Consider the following 17,783-nt stretch of genomic DNA (forward strand, 5'->3'; position numbering starts at 1 on the left):
GTGGTTTCAGTTAGTCGGGTGTTTTTGAGAAAGATTGGCGAGGGGGGACCAGAGAATGGAGCTCAGACGAGCACCTGCCATGGAAGTAACGATAGAACAATGACAGGCTCGCTACGTCTCTTCTGTGGGAAAGAGGTTGCAGGGTAGAGAAAAGGGCATTCCCCACCAAGCCACGGAGTCTATTTTGTAATCCGTCAAGGCAGGATAGGCTGTTTTTTGCAGCCCCCACCCAGATATGGCAGCAGTACTCCATCTTTGGACGTACTTGGCTCTTATATAGATAGAGAATTGCATCATTAGTGAGATATCTTCTGGAGCGGTAGAAGGATCCCACCATTTTCCCAGCGACCTTGGCCACAGACTTGATGTATGTGTTCCATTTAAGATCAGGTGTAAAGGTCAAACCCAGGAGCTTATCAAATCCTGGGGCCTCCCTTAGACGAGAGCCATCCATTTCAATTGATGCGAGATGGGGATCAGAGCGTTTATGATGTAGAGATAGGAGCTTGGTCTTAGATGCATTAAAGGTAACCAGCCACCTCTTTCCCCACTGAACCACGCGCTCAAGATCAGAGGAGAGAGAATCAGAGAGAACATCATCATTTACGGCCTTTGATGTGTTGCCATAGATGGTCGTGTCATCAGCATAGATGTAAACGAAAGATTTTAGTATGTGTTTTGGGAGATCATTGATGTAGATCAGGAAGGGAGTTGGGCCCAGTATGGACCCCTGAGGGACTCCAGCATTAATACTGTGGTCCTCTGATTTCTGCCCATCAACCACTACTCTTATGAGCCTATTAGATAGAAATGATTTAATGATAGAGAAAACATTTCCAGTTATACCGTAGCTGGAAATCTTGTGTAGTAGGCCTTTATGCCAAACCTTATCAAAGGCCTTTGATATGTCAAGAGCAATTGCCCTAGAAATTAAGCCTTTGTCGAGAGATTCGCTAATCCTATGAGATATAACCGTTAGCACATCTGCTGTAGATCTAGCAGAGCGGAAACCATATTGCGTGTCGCTAAGAAGGTTATTTCTGCTGAGGTGGTTGACTACTTCTCTATTTATTGTGGATTCCAGCAACTTACTCATGACACACAGGAGACTTATTGGTCTGTACTGAGAGGGAGATGACTTATCACCTGAATTCTTAAATACAGGGCATACTGATGAGGTTTTCCAGGGTGTTGGAAAGCACTTCTACTTAAGGCAACGCTTAAACAGTTTGGAAAGTATGGGGGCAAGTTCTAGTTGTAATTTTTTTAACGCTATAACTGGAATACTGTCGGGACCAGCTGCTTTACTGGAGTCAAGGTTCTTGATCAGCTTGGCAACCTCACGCACAGATATTTGTATGTTGCATAGCGTGTTGTCTGTTATAGGAGGGAATATGGGGAGTTGATGGCCTTCGTCACACAGGGTAGAATTTGCCGCAAAGATTTTGGCAAATAGTTTGGCCTTGTCGGATGCTGATCACAGTTCTGTTCCAAACCAGCTCTTCAATGATAAACAGTTTGTTCCTCTTCAGACAGTTCTGCGAATGATTTCAGTTCTATAACAGTTTTCTGGTAGCAGTCATCTTTCAGACTTTCCAACATGTGTCAACATTGCTACTAACCTTTTTCAGTGAACTTGCCATCTTAAATTATAATCTAAAGAGAACAAAAGTTATTGAGGTTAATGGTATTTATTATAAGACACTTAACAAAAATAATGACACTTAATCTATTAAAGCAGAGATGTTAAGTCAAAAGTATGTTCATTCATTAACTTTAAATACATGGGTAAAACGTTTTTTTTTTGTCTGTACAATGCGTTTTCATCAAACTCTGGGGATACACATTCAATGTTATACTCGTTAACCCAGGAACCCCCAATCCACCACACAGTGGACCCAGATCACTTATTTGTGGAAATAGGAAGTAGGATTAGTGTTTGTGCTAGCAATTTGAATGTTTTGGAAGAATAATGATGAGTCTACTACACAAAAATATCCAGATTAAGAAAATATTCCTTTTCTAGTGTTTTAGGCTTCATAGCCCTTGACTGGACCTCATTGAATTCTTTTGTGTATTTCTTTATACATGAATCACAATCAGGGAATTTAGTTGGTGGAAACTGCGAGTTATATTAAAAGATAGCTGCAAAGATTTGCTTAATTGAAACCGTCACTTTGGCAATTTCATCCATTTTCATATGCAGCTAAAAATTGAAACAAATATTAAAAATTACTGACAAAAAACAATATTTTTATATATATATATATATATATATATATATATATATATATATATATATATTGTTCGAAAATGAACCAAAAACATTCTTTTTATGTCATAGATGCACCACATATTTTCACATCATGACTTCTATGCTTTTCTTCAAACCAATCATCTCGAGAAAGTCTTGAAATCAAAATGAAACATTGATGAATATTTTAACACTTTGGTTTTTCATTTTTCACCTGTGTGTGTGTGTGTGTGTGTGTGTGTGTGTGTGTATATATATATATATATATATATATATATGAGGTACCTTCAATAAGTTTCCAGACCTTTTCGTAGGGGCACTTTTATTGATAGTGCATACATGAAACTAGATATTTTATGAATTGTGCAAAAAAAAAAAAAAAAAATCAACATAATTTTGGTAAAACAATCTGCAATTATTGCTTGGTTTTGAACAGAATTGTTGAAAATTTGACCAAATTTCCCGTAAAAAACTGGTTTATTATTTATTTTGTACATAAATAAGTAAATTTTGTCACTGACAAGCCTGAAAATAGACAAAGAGAAGAACTTAAAATGATTTTTCGACACTTTTTTCAGTTTTTATGAGGAAGGTACACTTTTGCTTATGTCATACGATGTCCGTAAAAAATTAATAAATTTCCACTGATTTTCATGACTTCAAAATATTATAAAATTTTTAAAAATTATCAAAATGACTTACTTTTTTTTATCCCCTAGAAATTTAATCTATATTCCAATTTAATGCTTAAAAAGATTAAATAAAGACAGCATTTTTCCAGATATGGTGTAGACTTGTTTGGTATTTTTTGAACAAGGTTTCACATACTGTTTTCATTTTGACCATCATTTTCACAACATTTTCTTCAGGTGTATCCGCAAGGACCCGTGGTGTAGTACTTGGAAAAAATCAATTGTAAAAATGATATTCTCCTGAAGGTTAAGAACTGCTATATAGTCATGGCTGAAGAAAATTTGATTTTCGCTGAATTTCTTTCGAGCTTAACACGTTTATTTTTTTATCATTTTGTTCGATTTTATTTCTCTTTCTTTATCTCACTCTTTCTCACTTTATCTTTTCTTGCTTTTTTATCCACTTCACTTCCTCTTATTTAATATCACACCATACTTCAAGTGATGCATTGGGTGAGTAGAGGCAGGTAAATGCCTTTTGTTTCATCAAAGAATAACTTCCTGTCTCTTTCCTTTCACATAATCACTTGGAGAAGGGATGTCTTTCTCTTGTTTTTTTTTTTTTCTTGAACCAAACATTTTTTATTCATATTATTTGGATTCTTTGGACTACTGTTCTTATCTTGAGTGTCATTTTCACACAAAAAAAAACAGATTCTTTTTAAACATACAATTCTCTGTCTTGTATCATTAATAGTTTTTTTTTTGCTATGTTAGTTCAAATCAGCTTTACTATCAGTGATGAATGATTTATTTGTTTTGTGTATAAAAACAAATGCTTTTTGTTTTTCAAATTTGGTGTCACTGATACTGTGTATTGCTATTGCATATCAAGAATGTTGAAATCAATCTTATATGAACAGTTGAAATAGTGCTACCATGCCATTTTTGCACATTGTTTTTTGTGTTTGTTTTTACAAGGGAGTCACTACTTATCAAAGCCCGAAGGCTACTCGAGGATAAGGGTTAATGAATATAAGGTTGTAGTGTAGTAACCGCTAATGGTGTATATTGGGTAGAATTTAATTATTTAAGGGGACAGCTCAACAATAACTTGTTTACATTGGATTTAAAACCCACATATTGTAATCGACTGGAAACCAGGTCAATGGAACAGTGTTCCATAGGCGGGCAGTTCTAGGAAGTAAGCTTTGTTCATAGAATCTGCATTTAGATTTAGACACAGAAAGAGAGTGGGGAAAATTGTTGATAGTGGTTGTAGCTAGTCGAGTGTTTTTTGTGAAAGTTTGGCAAGAGGGGACCATAGATTGGGCTCAGATGAGCACTTGCCATGAAAATAATGATAGAGCTGAGACAGGATAAGGGTTAATGAGTGTACAATGGTCGCTGAGACAACAGTGTAGTGGTTGGTAGTGGTGGAAATTGGGTAGAATTTGATTAAGGAGACAGCTTAATGAGAACTTGAAGATCACCATATTATAGCCAGCTGGACAGCAGTCCAGCGGAAAAAAGTTCCACAGGTGGGAAGTTCTAAGACAGAAGCTTTGTTCATGGAATTTGCGTTTACATTTCGGCACACATACTAGTTGTAGCTAGACGGGTGCTTTTTGTGAAACTTTGGCACGGGGAGGGGGTGGGACTATAGAGTAAAGTCCAGTCAAGCATTTGTCATGAAAATAAGGATAGAGCAGAGATTGGCTGAAGTAACCTTGTGTGTGTGTGTGTGTGTGTGTGTGTGTGTGTGTGTGTGTGTGTGTGTGTGTGTGTGTGTGTGTGTGTGCACGCGTGCGAAACGTCTCTACCAAACTCCTATTTGAATATTTGGTCTACAGATTTGAAACTTGATATATAGGGTATTTGGACCTCGGGAACACTTTAAATTGCTAGTTTATATAGTTTATATGTATGAAATATATACTCTTATTACTTCTAATATATATCAATGAATTGTCTTGTGCAATATCAGCAAAATATTTTTTTTTACGTATTGTTATTTTGACATTCATTATCAAATTAAATCCAGATTTTTATTACTGGTCGTCTGTGCCGTGTGTGTGTACTCACTTTAAGCTTCCTCTTGGAACTTTTAATGAACAATTAAATTTCTGTATTATTGAAACATTTTTTTTAATTGGCCAGTACAGAATTCTCTTTCTATTAAAACAAAAAAAATCTATTAATCTTAGAAAAAACAAAAAATCTATTAACCTTGGAAAAAAAAACAAAAAAAACTATTAACCTTAGAAAAAACAAAAAAACTATTACCCATAGAAAAAAAAAAACTATCAACCGTAGAAAAAACAAAAAATATATTAACTTAAAAACAAATAAAATTACTTTTGCAAAAATTTGCAAAAATTACTGACTCATAACTGATTGATTAGAATTCCTATAAATTTGGAATCACATGAACAGAGTTTATTTCTTTTTCATAAAAAAAAAAAAGAAAAATGATTTTGATTGTTGGCATCAGAATTTGTTCAACTCTGGCCATGGATATTAAAGCATTTCTACAGAAAAATTTCACAAAAATTGAATAACATCATTCTAGATATGTTATACTTCTAATAATGGTGGATAGGAGTTTATTTGAAGACTACCATATTGTAATCTTCCGGGAAACAGTCTTGTGTCAATGTATTTCACAGGTGGAAAACTCTTTGCAGTTGTGGTAAATTGATGAGGTTTTGCTGTGAAAGATTTATAAGGAGAAATCTGTGATTGAAGCTCAATTGATTATCATGCAAGAGACGAGAGAAAGACTGTCTCTGAAAAAGGCTATAAAGAACAGAAAAAAATTATCTCCCACTAGATTGTAAAGTCGATATGGCATCAGTGCTCCATTTTTAGGGCACATTTGACATTATTGGTATCAATTATAAACCTGATTAATTATAGTCAGCTAGCATACTTCCTAACTTCAGGCATAGTGCTATCAGAAGCAGTGACAAGGCAAATCAGTTCCTTCACTTTTTTCTCTCACACCTATATCTCTCCTGTGCACATACTTTTTTTTATTACCGTTTTTTGATGTTTTTTTTTTTTCTTTTTTAATAATCATTGAAGAGTTTTTTGGTCTTGTTTTAATTAAGAATTATTGAAATTAGTTTTATTTATTTTTAAAGAATTATTGAAAAGACTTTAAAATCTTTTTTTAAGTAATGAATTATTTAATAAAGACCAATTGTGTTATTTTTATCCGTATAATTTTGTTAAATTTTATTGTGTACTTTTTCATTAATGTCCTTTTCTTATATTTATTTCAATAAAAATAGAAATACTAAAGGACAATAAAAGTGAAGGAACTGATTTGCCTTGTCACCGCTTCCAGTAGTACTGTGCTGGAAGTTAGGAATTATGTTAGCTGACTATAATCACCTAATTAAATATTTTAATTTGGATAATCTTGAACTCAAAACAGATAATTCAATTGCCAATTTAAATTTATATTTTAGTAAAAATTTTATTTGAAAACTATGGCATAATATAAATATCTATTATCGTCATTTATAGAACATAGTGTTGTTAAAACATAATTTTATTTTTTTTAGTGCTAATGGCCTTAAGTATCACCGAGGCAAGACCAAAGGTTGCGACCTTCCATCTAGCGGTGGCTACCAGATGGAGAAGAATGACAGTGAAGAAGGGGAAAGCGAAGATTCAGCCGAAGAAGACTGTATAGCACAGGAGATGTCAGTCGAAGAATTGCACAATTATCACCAACAACACTTGCATCATGGTGACAAAAACAAAGGTAAGTTTTGTTTTGTATGTATCACTTATAAAAATCATTATTTCTTCTTCTTCTTCTTCTTCTTCTTTTTCTTCTTCTTCTGTTCCTTTAATGCCACTTTTCCCTTGTTTAGTAGTCAGACTTCCCATGATTCAACAGTTCAGTAGTCTCCATTTCCACCTATTTCCACTCTGTGCAGTCTTATCCAATCACTTGCTTCCAAGTTTTTCTTGGCCAGTCTTACTGTGATTTAGGACATTCATACTTCTGAAATTCTGTTATTATTAGGAGTTGAACAAGTATTCAACATGTCCATTCTTAGGATAATCAATTCATGCTGGGCAAATGTAGTACTTTCAACAAATCATCTGACCTGATGTGCTTAGTTTTGTTAGATTTTACATTTCAGATTCATCTGATCATGCGCATGTAATTGTGCTGCAGATGCAGATAATTACGTTCCTGACATAGCTGTTATACAACTCACCTTATCAGAGGGAACATCTCAGGAAATTTCACCCAAACAGCCTTCACTCTTGTGGCCATACTGCCCCCAGATTGATTGACAAAATGGATTTTGTATTATCTATTATATGCTTGAGTTTACAGTCTCTAACTTTAAGGCAGGGATTCCCAACACCATTTCTTGTAATAAATAATTTTACCAAGAATTCTTCATAATTTTTGGTTTCGGTTTCAATTATAGCTGATGACACTTATACCATCTATTTTTTTTATAAATAATATTACCAAGAATTCTTCATAAGTTTTGTTTTAGCTGATGGCACCTTAGTAATCTATTTTTTTTATAAATAATTTTATCAAGAATTCTTCATAAGCTTTGATTTTAATTTCGATTATAACTGAAGGAACTAAAGTTATATATGTATATATATATATATATATATATATATATATATATATATATATATATATATATATATATATATTACTAACTAGCTCTACCTACGTATTGAGCACTTTTGAAGTAAATACTTAAAGTTTACGCATAAATCTATACTTTCGTATAGTAAATTTATGTGAATAAATGAAATAGTTATATATATATATATATATATATATATATATATATATATACGACCTGGCTACACCAGGCGTACCTACTAGCTTGGATAAATACTTTTGCAGTTTTAATAAAATAGCTGCAATAATATCCATTTGCATTTCATCTCCATTTACGCTGAATATGTACAAAATGCCAACAGCAATATATTACGTATGAATCAGTCACCTGTGGAATTTCTAGAGGTCCTGCTAGTAAAAAATGATTATATATAGTTTAGTTTACTGGAAGAGGTATGTATGTTTCTTGAAATTTTCCAGCTTTGTACTTGAATTTTATGTTAACTCTTCAAGATATTTTATGTTAAGATATTTCAAAAAAGAAAGTCCTAGTTTATACTAATTGAAATATTAGGTTAAAAATTGATTTTGCTAATTAAATTTAATTAAAATCAATTAAAAATTAAATATGCATATGTGGGTTTTGTGGATGATGAAATAACTTTTGTGTGGGTTCATAAGCAAAATATCATTGGAAATCCCTGCTTTACAGGGAAAAGATTTTTATTGGCTATTATTTTTACTTATAATTACCTTGATCAAACAAATTCAAGCTTCATTTTCTCTCCAAAGTAAAAATGAAATGCTCATTTTTATATATATCTATATATCTATATCTTTTTTATATTTATATATATATATATATATATATATATATATTAGCAAAAGTACCCGTCATTGACTGGGTTCAAAAACAGCCTACAGAAAATGGACTCTGATTTATGAAAGTATGATAGGTTATGAAAAGGAAGGGTTGTAAAGAGAGAGCTTCGAATTTGGGGGTATCAAAACCAAAGCAAAATATGATGAAAGTAAAAATAAAATAGATAAACCCCATAATTTATTATACCATACCTGTTCACACTGAAACACTTATCACAATATTCTGTGGATCTATATTAAAAAACCTTGTTAAACTTTGTGACATATTTCCATTCTATGGAGGTCAGGTGCGAACGAACACCCCATAATTTTATTATACCATATTTCTTCAAACTGAAACATAATTATCAAAGTATACTTACGCAGATAGATATGAAAAGTCTTTATTAAAGTTCATGCCAATTTCCAATTGCAAAACGCAGACCCCACAATTTTATTATACCATCCCTATTTAAGTTAAAACATACTTATCAAAGTATTATTATGTACATCTATATCAAAAACACTTGTAAACGTTTTTTTTTTAATTTTTAAATTTTTTATTTCCATACTTTGTGGACCAGGCGCGTACGCAGACCCCACAATTTTAATGAATCATCATTATGCCAGATCAAACATACCCATTCCTGTGTCTCGATACATTTTCTATATTATATGTGATCAGTTTTCTATAATAGTCAACCATATAGGAGCCTATTCGTGACCAGACACACACACACAGACATTCAGTTTATATTATAGATATCTTATATATTTATATCTTTTTGTATAATATATATCTTTATTAGGCCATTTATTGTAATAATTAATATTAGAACTTATATATATATATATATATATATATATATATAATATATTAACTTCAGATTTCTAAATTATTAAGCACATCATCTACGTATTAGGCTTAAATATTTCGCATATCTCTATTGTTATAAATTAGGTATGTTCATATGTGTGTATATACTGGATTCACTCCTAAACTAATTAACTGATCACTATGAATTTTGCAACACAGCTAATAAGCATAATGAGCTCAAATGTAGGCTATATTTAGTTTTACGCAAGGAGGAGAAAAGGGAGGGAAAAGCCCTTCATTAAAATTCAAATATTTCTAATTTTTGTGAGATTTTAACAATAGGCATTAGATATCAATTGATAAATATTCCCCAAATTTCAGTTTCCTTGGAGTATTTAAAAAAAAGGGTTTTGGAGTTTGTATGAGGCATAATATTGACACAACCTCCCATTTAAAAATTCAAATATTTCAGATTTGCATCGACTTTATCCATGATCATTAGACACCAATTAAGCAAGATTCCCAGAATTTCAATTTTTTTCTTAAGCCTTAAATGTTGGACATTTTCATGAAAATCATGTAATGAATTCTAGACATTAGGTTTAGTATCATTATATCTTCATTTTAATTTTCATAAGTTGTGCAAAGTTGGGACGGGTGTTCTAGTTGATTTACAAAATCACATCTCATTTATTCATTATTTATTATTCTTCTCTAATTGAGTGACTTTTTTTTATTTTATTGTTTAACACAGTTGTGTGTGCACCTATTTGTTTAACAGGGTTTGTACTGATTGAAAAATCCTTGAATTTAGACTTTTGCCTTGAAAATACCTTATTTCTATTATTACCTTAAAAAATGTCTTGAAAATATGAAAAATGTCTAAAAATTTATTGAAAAAATCTTGAAAATTGTATTCTTTATGTCCAGTAAAAATTTGTGTCGAAATATTAAAAATAAAATCAAAATAAATACTATTAAATTATTTTTTAAATATTAACAAAAATATCATTTAAATATTGAAAATAAAATCGAAATGCATTGTTCTGAAATCGCATCGTATTATTGTGGATACAAGAGTTACGCCCTTTTATCACAAAATTACCCAATGGAGTTTTGTAGTTTTGTGATAAAAGATTCAAATTTCCAGGGTGAGGTGTAGTGGCAGCCACCATAAATAAAATTAGCCCCCTTTCTAAAGAAATATTTTCCTTGTACAGGTGGGACTCTCCAATGGTGAACCCCCCCCCCCACCCCCAAAGAAAACTTGTGATAATTAAAAATTAAGCCAGCCAAGCCAAAAACAAAATGAACAAGATGGCAGCCATTAATATATGAGATTAAATAAAAAGCATTTGAAACTACTTAAAAACACCAAAAAATGATGCAGGTTGCAAAGTAACTTTGATTGACTATGGTAACTGTTATATCGTAGATTATATGAATAACAAGTCATTACTGGGGTTGTACAGAAAGGGTTTATTTAGGTAAAAAGGTACACACATTTCTAAGCGTCCATTGACAGCTTAGTACTAAATTCTGTCTCCCACGTGAGGAGAGTTTGCTTGTCTTTTTATAGACGTAACAGTCCATTCATTTGAGGGGTGTTGGATCAGTCCATTATATCACCTTCCTCCCAAGCTAAATTCTTCCCTAGAATTTCGCTTCACCATTTTTTCTTTTTTGACTTTGTCCAAAAAATTTGGTTCTTTTTCTTTTTCTTTCACTTCTCCTTAAAATTTGCGTTTGCGAATTTTTGGATTTTGGAGAGTGACTTGTATTTTCAGTTACTGGTGCTTCCTTTTTTGGAGGCTCTATGTGAAAAATGTCATACAGTACTTCCATCGGTACTTCATTGTTTTTAACTATTTCAATATATCGAGGTCTGAGTTGGTTTATATGTTTTTTGTGGGAAAATGTCTGACCTTTTATAATGTAGACCATTCTTCCAATTCTTTTTGAGATTATGCCTTCTTCCCAAAAACTCTTCCCTGCCCGATAATTGTTGAAAAAAACTTTATCCTCGTCCATTATCTTTTACACTTTTTTTTACTTTTTTACTCGGAATTAACCGGTCGAACACAGAGCGCACTTTTCTGGCAAACATTATTTCCGCTGGGGATAAATTTGCATTTGTATTCGGATTAGGCGTTATCCTGTACACTGCTAAAAATTTCTGAAGACTTTTTTCTTCAGTGTCGATGTTATCGTTCTTTTTTAACGCTCGTTTAAAAGTATCGACAAATCTTTCAGCTTGTCCGTTAGATCGAGGGCTATAAGTTGGTGTTGTGACATGCTCTATGGCCAGTGACTCACAGTAGATCTTAAATTCTTGACCTTTGAACATGGTGCCATTATCACTAACAATTGCTTTTGGTACGCCAAAACGCCTAAATACCTCGTCCAACGCCTTTATTGTGTTTGCCGCTGTAGGATGTTTGAATTTAAAAATTTCTGGCCATTTTAACATGCTATCTACTATTACCAGGTAATAATATCCTTTTAGAGGTCCTGCGTAATCTATATGGATCCGCGTCCATGGTATATCTGTTTTAGGCCAAGGTTGCGTCTTAATGGGCGGCACTTTTGCTGCTAGTTGGCAACCCTTACATGATTTTATCATTTTTTCTATGTCCTGATCCATTCCAGGCCAGTACGTATATGCTCTCATTAGTGCTTTCATTCTGGAGATTCCAGGATGTCCCATGTGGAATTCTTTTAAAATTCTCTTCTGTAATACTTGAGGTATTACCACTCTATCTGCGTACATTAGAGTTTCATCGCACTTTGAAAATGGAAAAACTGTTAATCCTTTCCTCTTCTTTTCTTTTTGTCCCACTTGTCTTATTATCTTGTTAATGTATTCATCTGTTCTTGCTGCTTTCTTTATTTCCTCAAGTGTTACCGGAAGTTCCCAACAGTATTTATTAATATATCTGTTAGTTCATTTTCTTCTTTTAGTGCAGCTATAACAGTTTCTTCAAGTAATTCAGTTTTATTTGGGACCAACCTGGACAAACCATCTGCATGTGCAATTTTGCTGGATGCTAGGTGTTTCATTTTAAAATTGTAGTTTAACAGAATCATGCTCCATCTTTGTAACCTATTAGCTGTATGAGTAGGAACTCCTTTTTTGGAACCAAAAATCGATAACAAAGGTTTGTGGTCCGTTTCCAATATAAAAAATCTTCCATGGATGAACCTATGAAATTTCCTCATGGCGTATACAATTGCCAGACCTTCTTTTTCTATCTGACTATAATTTTTTTCTGCGGGTAGCAAAACCCTTGAGGCATGAATAATTGGTTTAGTCGATCCATCTTTGAGTCTGTGTAGTAACACAGCACCTAAACCGTATTCACTCGCATCTGCTGCTACAATTAATTCTTTTTTCGGATCGTAGTGAGCTAGTGCTAAATCCGATAACAGACATTTTTTAATCTTTAGGAATGCTTCATCACATTCTTTTGTCCAGAGCCATTTTTTATTCTTTTTCAATAATTCGTTTAAAGGTGCTCTTAGTTCATGCATATTTGGGATATAAGAATTATAATAATTTGCTAGTCCCAAAAATGACTGTAGCTGCACTATATTTTTTGGTCTAGGCATGTTTTTGATTGCTTCAGTCCTATTAGGATTAGGTTTTCTACCATTTCGATCAATCACTTGTCCCAAATATTCAATTTTGTCCATCCCAAAATTACATTTTTCGAGAGCCACTTTCAATCCATAGTTTGATATTCTCTCGAATACTTTGCCAATGTGGATCTTATGCTCTTCCACATTTTTACTTCTTATAAGGATGTCATCTAGATAAGCCATAGCAAAATCCAAACCTGCTAGCATTGTATCCATAATTTGCTGGAACAAATTTGGGGCTACTTTTAAACCAAAAGGCAAACGTTTTAGTGAAAATAGTCCTTTATGGGTATTTAATGTCAGGTACTTAGCACAATCTTCCTGGACTTTTACTTGCCAATACGCTTCAGACAAATCAATTTTTGTAAAAAAATTTTTCCTCCGCTTAACTTCGAAAAAATTTCCTCTGGGGTAGGAAGCGGGTAGTTATGCTCCTTGAGACAACCATTTAGACCTGTCGAAAAGTCTGCGCATACCCTGATTTTATTATTTTTCTTCTTAACGTAAACCGTGGGTGAAGCCCATTCAGAGTAGTCCACTTTTTCTATTACTCCAATATCTTGAAGTCTCTTTAATTCTTTCTCTATAGTTTCTAATGCTGAATATGGAACCTTTCTTTTGGGCTTGAAAACTGGTTTAGCTTCGTCCTTTAGTTCAAATTTCACCTCCGTTTTCGTGCAGCAACCCAAACCTTCAGAGAATACCTCTTTAAAGTCTTTTTTTAATTCGTCAATAAACTTTCCTGGTAGTTTAGACTTTTCTAAACCCGCCAGACTTACTTTATTGCAAAATGAGCTTATGGGTTTTCCCCATAAATTAAAAAGAATCATTAAGTCTATACCGAACAAATTAGAATTTTTCCCCGGTACGACATATAACTTGGTTTTCACAGCATTCTCCTTTAGAGACACATTGGTAAAAAATTCACCCTTAAATTTTAATTTATTTCCAGACACACTTCTGGCATTTTTTTTTGTATTTTGTAACTTTGGAAACCCAATTTTCTTCCAAGTTACTTCGTCAATTATACTTATGTCGCTTCCCGTATCTAGAAGACAGTTCACATTACAGCCATTAATTTTAATTTTAATATATTTTCTTTTATCACACCTAGACTCATTTTTAGAACCAATGGTCTTCATTTCTGCTTTTCGGTATTTTCCTTTCCTGCATACCGTTGATTTATGGCCTTTTTTATTACATTTGTTACATATTTTGTATTTAAAGTAACAATCTTTAGTGAAGTGGTTTTTTCCCCCACATGTCTTACAGGATTTTTTGTGTGCACATTTCATCACCCTTTCCATTTTTTTTTCCATATTTTTTTCTTCAAAATTTTTTCCTTCGATGCTTGTATTGTCCTGCTTTAAATTTAACAGTTTCTGACACTCTTCCGTAACTTTTTGTAACGTTATTTCTGTGTCTTGGTTCATAATGGATAATATCCTTGAACGAATATCCTTATCTTTAGAGGCTGTTAAACCTTGCACAAAGATTAGACTTTTAAACATATCCTCTTTGAGGTCTTTTAATTTAAAGGATTCACAATGAGCATTCACTTTCCCTGCATAAGTAATAAAATCTTCGTCCTCCTGCTTCGTGATATTTAAACATTTATAATGTGTATAGAATAGACTATCTCGTTCACTGAAAATGTTTGACAATATTTTTATTGTTTCACTAAAAGAAATCTCTTCAGGTTTCTTTGGCAGGATAAAATTCGTATACTTTGTATTTTTCTGAGATCCAAGTTTTTGAAGAAGAAGGATAATCTTCTCTTCGTCTGTCCAAGACTGACATCTCTTAGCAAAAATATTTTCGTATCTCCGAAAATATGCCGGAAAAGTTAACCCATTTGTCGGCTCGTATACAAATTCGGATAAAGAATTTGCTATTCCTTCAGGAGTGAAACGACAGTCTTTCTGCTGCGTTAAAATACTCTGTAGTATTTCGCTTTGCTTCAACTGTTGTTGCTGAAGTAATTCCATTTGCTTTTGTTGCGCAAACAATGCTGATTGCATAGTTCTAGTGAATTCCGCTAACTGCTCCATGTTAAAAAAAAATTTTTTTTTTTTTTTTTTTTAACCAAACCATACAATTAAACAAAAGATTAACTCATATGTCCTATAAATTCAATGAATTAAAAGCACAATGTCCTTCCGAAGAGAAGAAAAAAAAAAAACACTTCCAGCCGAATAAAACTTGAAATGGACATTTTTTTTTTTTTTAAATATTCTTTTCAAAAAAATGTTCGCTTCAAAATGTCAATTTCTTTTTTTTTTTAGGACCGTAACCGACTGAAACACTTACTTTTTAAATGTTGGCTCTGTCGAAGTTTTTTTTTCTTCTTCCTTCTTTGGATTTCTTTTGTTTTCTGCTCGTTAATCTTCTTGTGTGCTTATTCCTTCGCTTTATTTTTTAGTGAGTTTCGTTCGAATTCTTCGTCGCCAGTTGTTATATCGTAGATTATATGAATAACAAGTCATTACTGGGGTTGTACAGAAAGGGTTTATTTAGGTAAAAAGGTACACACATTTCTAAGCGTCCATTGACAGCTTAGTACTAAATTCTGTCTCCCACGTGAGGAGAGTTTGCTTGTCTTTTTATAGACGTAACAGTCCATTCATTTGAGGGGTGTTGGATCAGTCCATTATATCAGTAACATTTATTTGTTGTATATTGGAATTTTTACCACATTTTTGCTGAAATTATGTTTTGAGAATTTAAATTTTGTCTGGAGAATGCCTTGAAAATTTTTTGAAAAACATTGAAAAATCCTTGAAAATGGACATTGAAAATATATACGAACTCTATTTAAATCATGGATAGAAAATTAATACATATTTGTGAAAAAAAAAAAAAAAAAAATTATTGTTATATTTGTTTTTTCTAAACAATCAAATTATCTGATACAATTTCAATTATAGTTTTTTATCCAGAAAACTGTGATTCTGTGATCTTCACAGAAACAAGAAATGATGATGATGATGCTGCTGATGATGAGTGTGCAGTTAAGAGCAAGCCAGAACCTTTGTTGCTATCAACAACAACAACAACAACAACAGAAACAGCAACAACAACAGCAACAGTTAAGGATACAACAGTTGTAGCTACTCCAAGTACAACATCATGTTGGCCGTTGATGGAGGACAATTGCACAAGTGACGTCAATAAACTGCAGCAATTGGCAATCATTGCAACAGGACCTGAAAGTCCGCTTCTCAAGCCGGAAATTAGCACGAACCACAACCAAATTTGGTGAGTTGGCATTGCCTTCTTTTTTGTTTTTTTATGCATTATTTAAAGACTTTTTTGTACAGCATTTAAAATTTTTGTAGACTCTTGAAAATTCAGTATGTTATTGCTAAACATCTTATGAGATGACTGACCAATTTTTATGATTACACATTCAAATGAACAGCTACTGCAGGAATTGGAATACACCCTACTAAAGTCTGATTGTCACAGCTAGTGAATTTCAAAAATGCAATCTGGATGTGAGGACACTTTATAAGAATAATATGCAATAAAATTCTGTTTTAAAGTTGGAAAAAATGCCACAGAAACGTATGGAATGCTTCAGACTGCTTTTGGCCCATTTTGCATGAATTGAGCATCAGTTTTTGAGTGGCATAAGAGATTCAAGGAAGGCAGGGAGTCTGTAAGAGATGATAAGAGATGTGGGAGGAGTAAGGAAATTAGAACATTAGAGTTGATTGGCCAAATAAAGAATTTCATGGATAAGGACCGTCTTGTGACAATAAGTGTACAGTTTAGTGTCAGTGTGGGAACTGTACACACAATTATTTGTGAGTTTATCCCAAGAGTACTTATAGAAAATCGGACTATTTGACCAAGATGGGCATTAATACAGTTCCTCACCCTCCCTATAATCAAGACCTTGCTCCCTGTGACTTTTGGTTATTCCCTAAGCTCAATGAAAACCTTGGAGGCTGTCGTTATGAGATAATTGAAGAGATGAAAGAGGCTGTGACGAGGGTCACACATTCACACACAAGGACTTCCATGGAACCTTCCAAAAATTGTTGGAACAGTACAAAAGGTACATTGCAGCTAGAGGAGATTGCTACAGAGGGTGACTAGAGTTTCATGTTTCATCAATAAAAGTGCCCATACGGAAAAAGTCTGGAAACTTATTGAAAGCGCATCCAGTTATTATTACACATGTCAGAGCTAAATTTATTTTCAGTTGACCTTTAACAACTAAATCCGAAGTACCTTCAATAAGTTTCCAGTTTAAACCTGACATAATGATATTGGACAAGAAGGAGAAAGAAGCAACCTTAGTAGAAGTCAGTGTCCCCAATGATGCTGGGTTAAACGGAACTGATAGGGAAAAGATAAAATACCAAGGTGTTATGAACGACATGAAAAGAAATTGAAATCGTTCCAGTAATTATAGGAGCAACTGAACTCATGAAAAATAATTTCAAAAACTACCTGGCAAATATACCTGGTGAATTCAGTGCGAGAGAGATACAACCAGAACAGTTAGAATCTTAAAAAGATTTCTTAGTTGGAATGTATGAGATAGTGGATGAATATCTGGCATCCAGCTGTGACTCCCTGGTTGGGAGATTCAAATCGCTTTCAGTTTTTCTTGCCATTAGCTACTCACGTCCCTGTATGGGGAAAATAATATAGTAGACAATACTCTCAAGCCTTGCTAGAGCAGCTAAGAGAAAACAAACTCTGAAATAACACAGTGGTGAACAATCTATCTTTACAATGTCATTTACAACTTCCATAAAGATTAGTGTTAGACAATTATGTGTGATTTTAAGAGGGTTTATATGACGAGGGCTTGCCACTTGGACTTAGGGTTAAGGACCTAGATTTAATGGTAGGGTAATTTTTTTTTATATACTATTCAGTTTAAAAGCATATCGGCAAGAATGGCCGGGAAATGGAGGATCATTATACAGTAAATTTATTTGTGCA

At 33.2% G+C, this 17,783-nt stretch overlaps 1 protein-coding gene across 4 annotated transcripts in view; it reads left to right on the top strand.

Moving 5' to 3' along the window:
- Positions 1-17,783, top strand: part of LOC145287754 (uncharacterized) — a 144,240-nt gene that overhangs the window by 74,497 nt on the left and 51,960 nt on the right. For 2 of the 4 annotated variants that reach the window (XM_080136343.1, XM_080135925.1), the window contains exons 3-4: positions 6,459-6,661; positions 15,749-16,079. In XM_080136343.1, the coding sequence (XP_079992469.1) occupies positions 6,459-6,661; positions 15,749-16,079 (534 nt within the window). The remainder of the gene's footprint in view (positions 1-6,458; positions 6,662-15,748; positions 16,080-17,783) is intronic. The other 2 variants (XM_080136505.1, XM_080136428.1) reach the window with 1 other exon arrangement.

The sequence above is a fragment of the Euprymna scolopes genome, chromosome 1 (assembly GCF_053919585.1).
Source record: "Euprymna scolopes isolate OS-2025 chromosome 1, ASM5391958v1, whole genome shotgun sequence".
NCBI lineage: Eukaryota > Metazoa > Mollusca > Cephalopoda > Sepiida > Sepiolidae > Euprymna > Euprymna scolopes.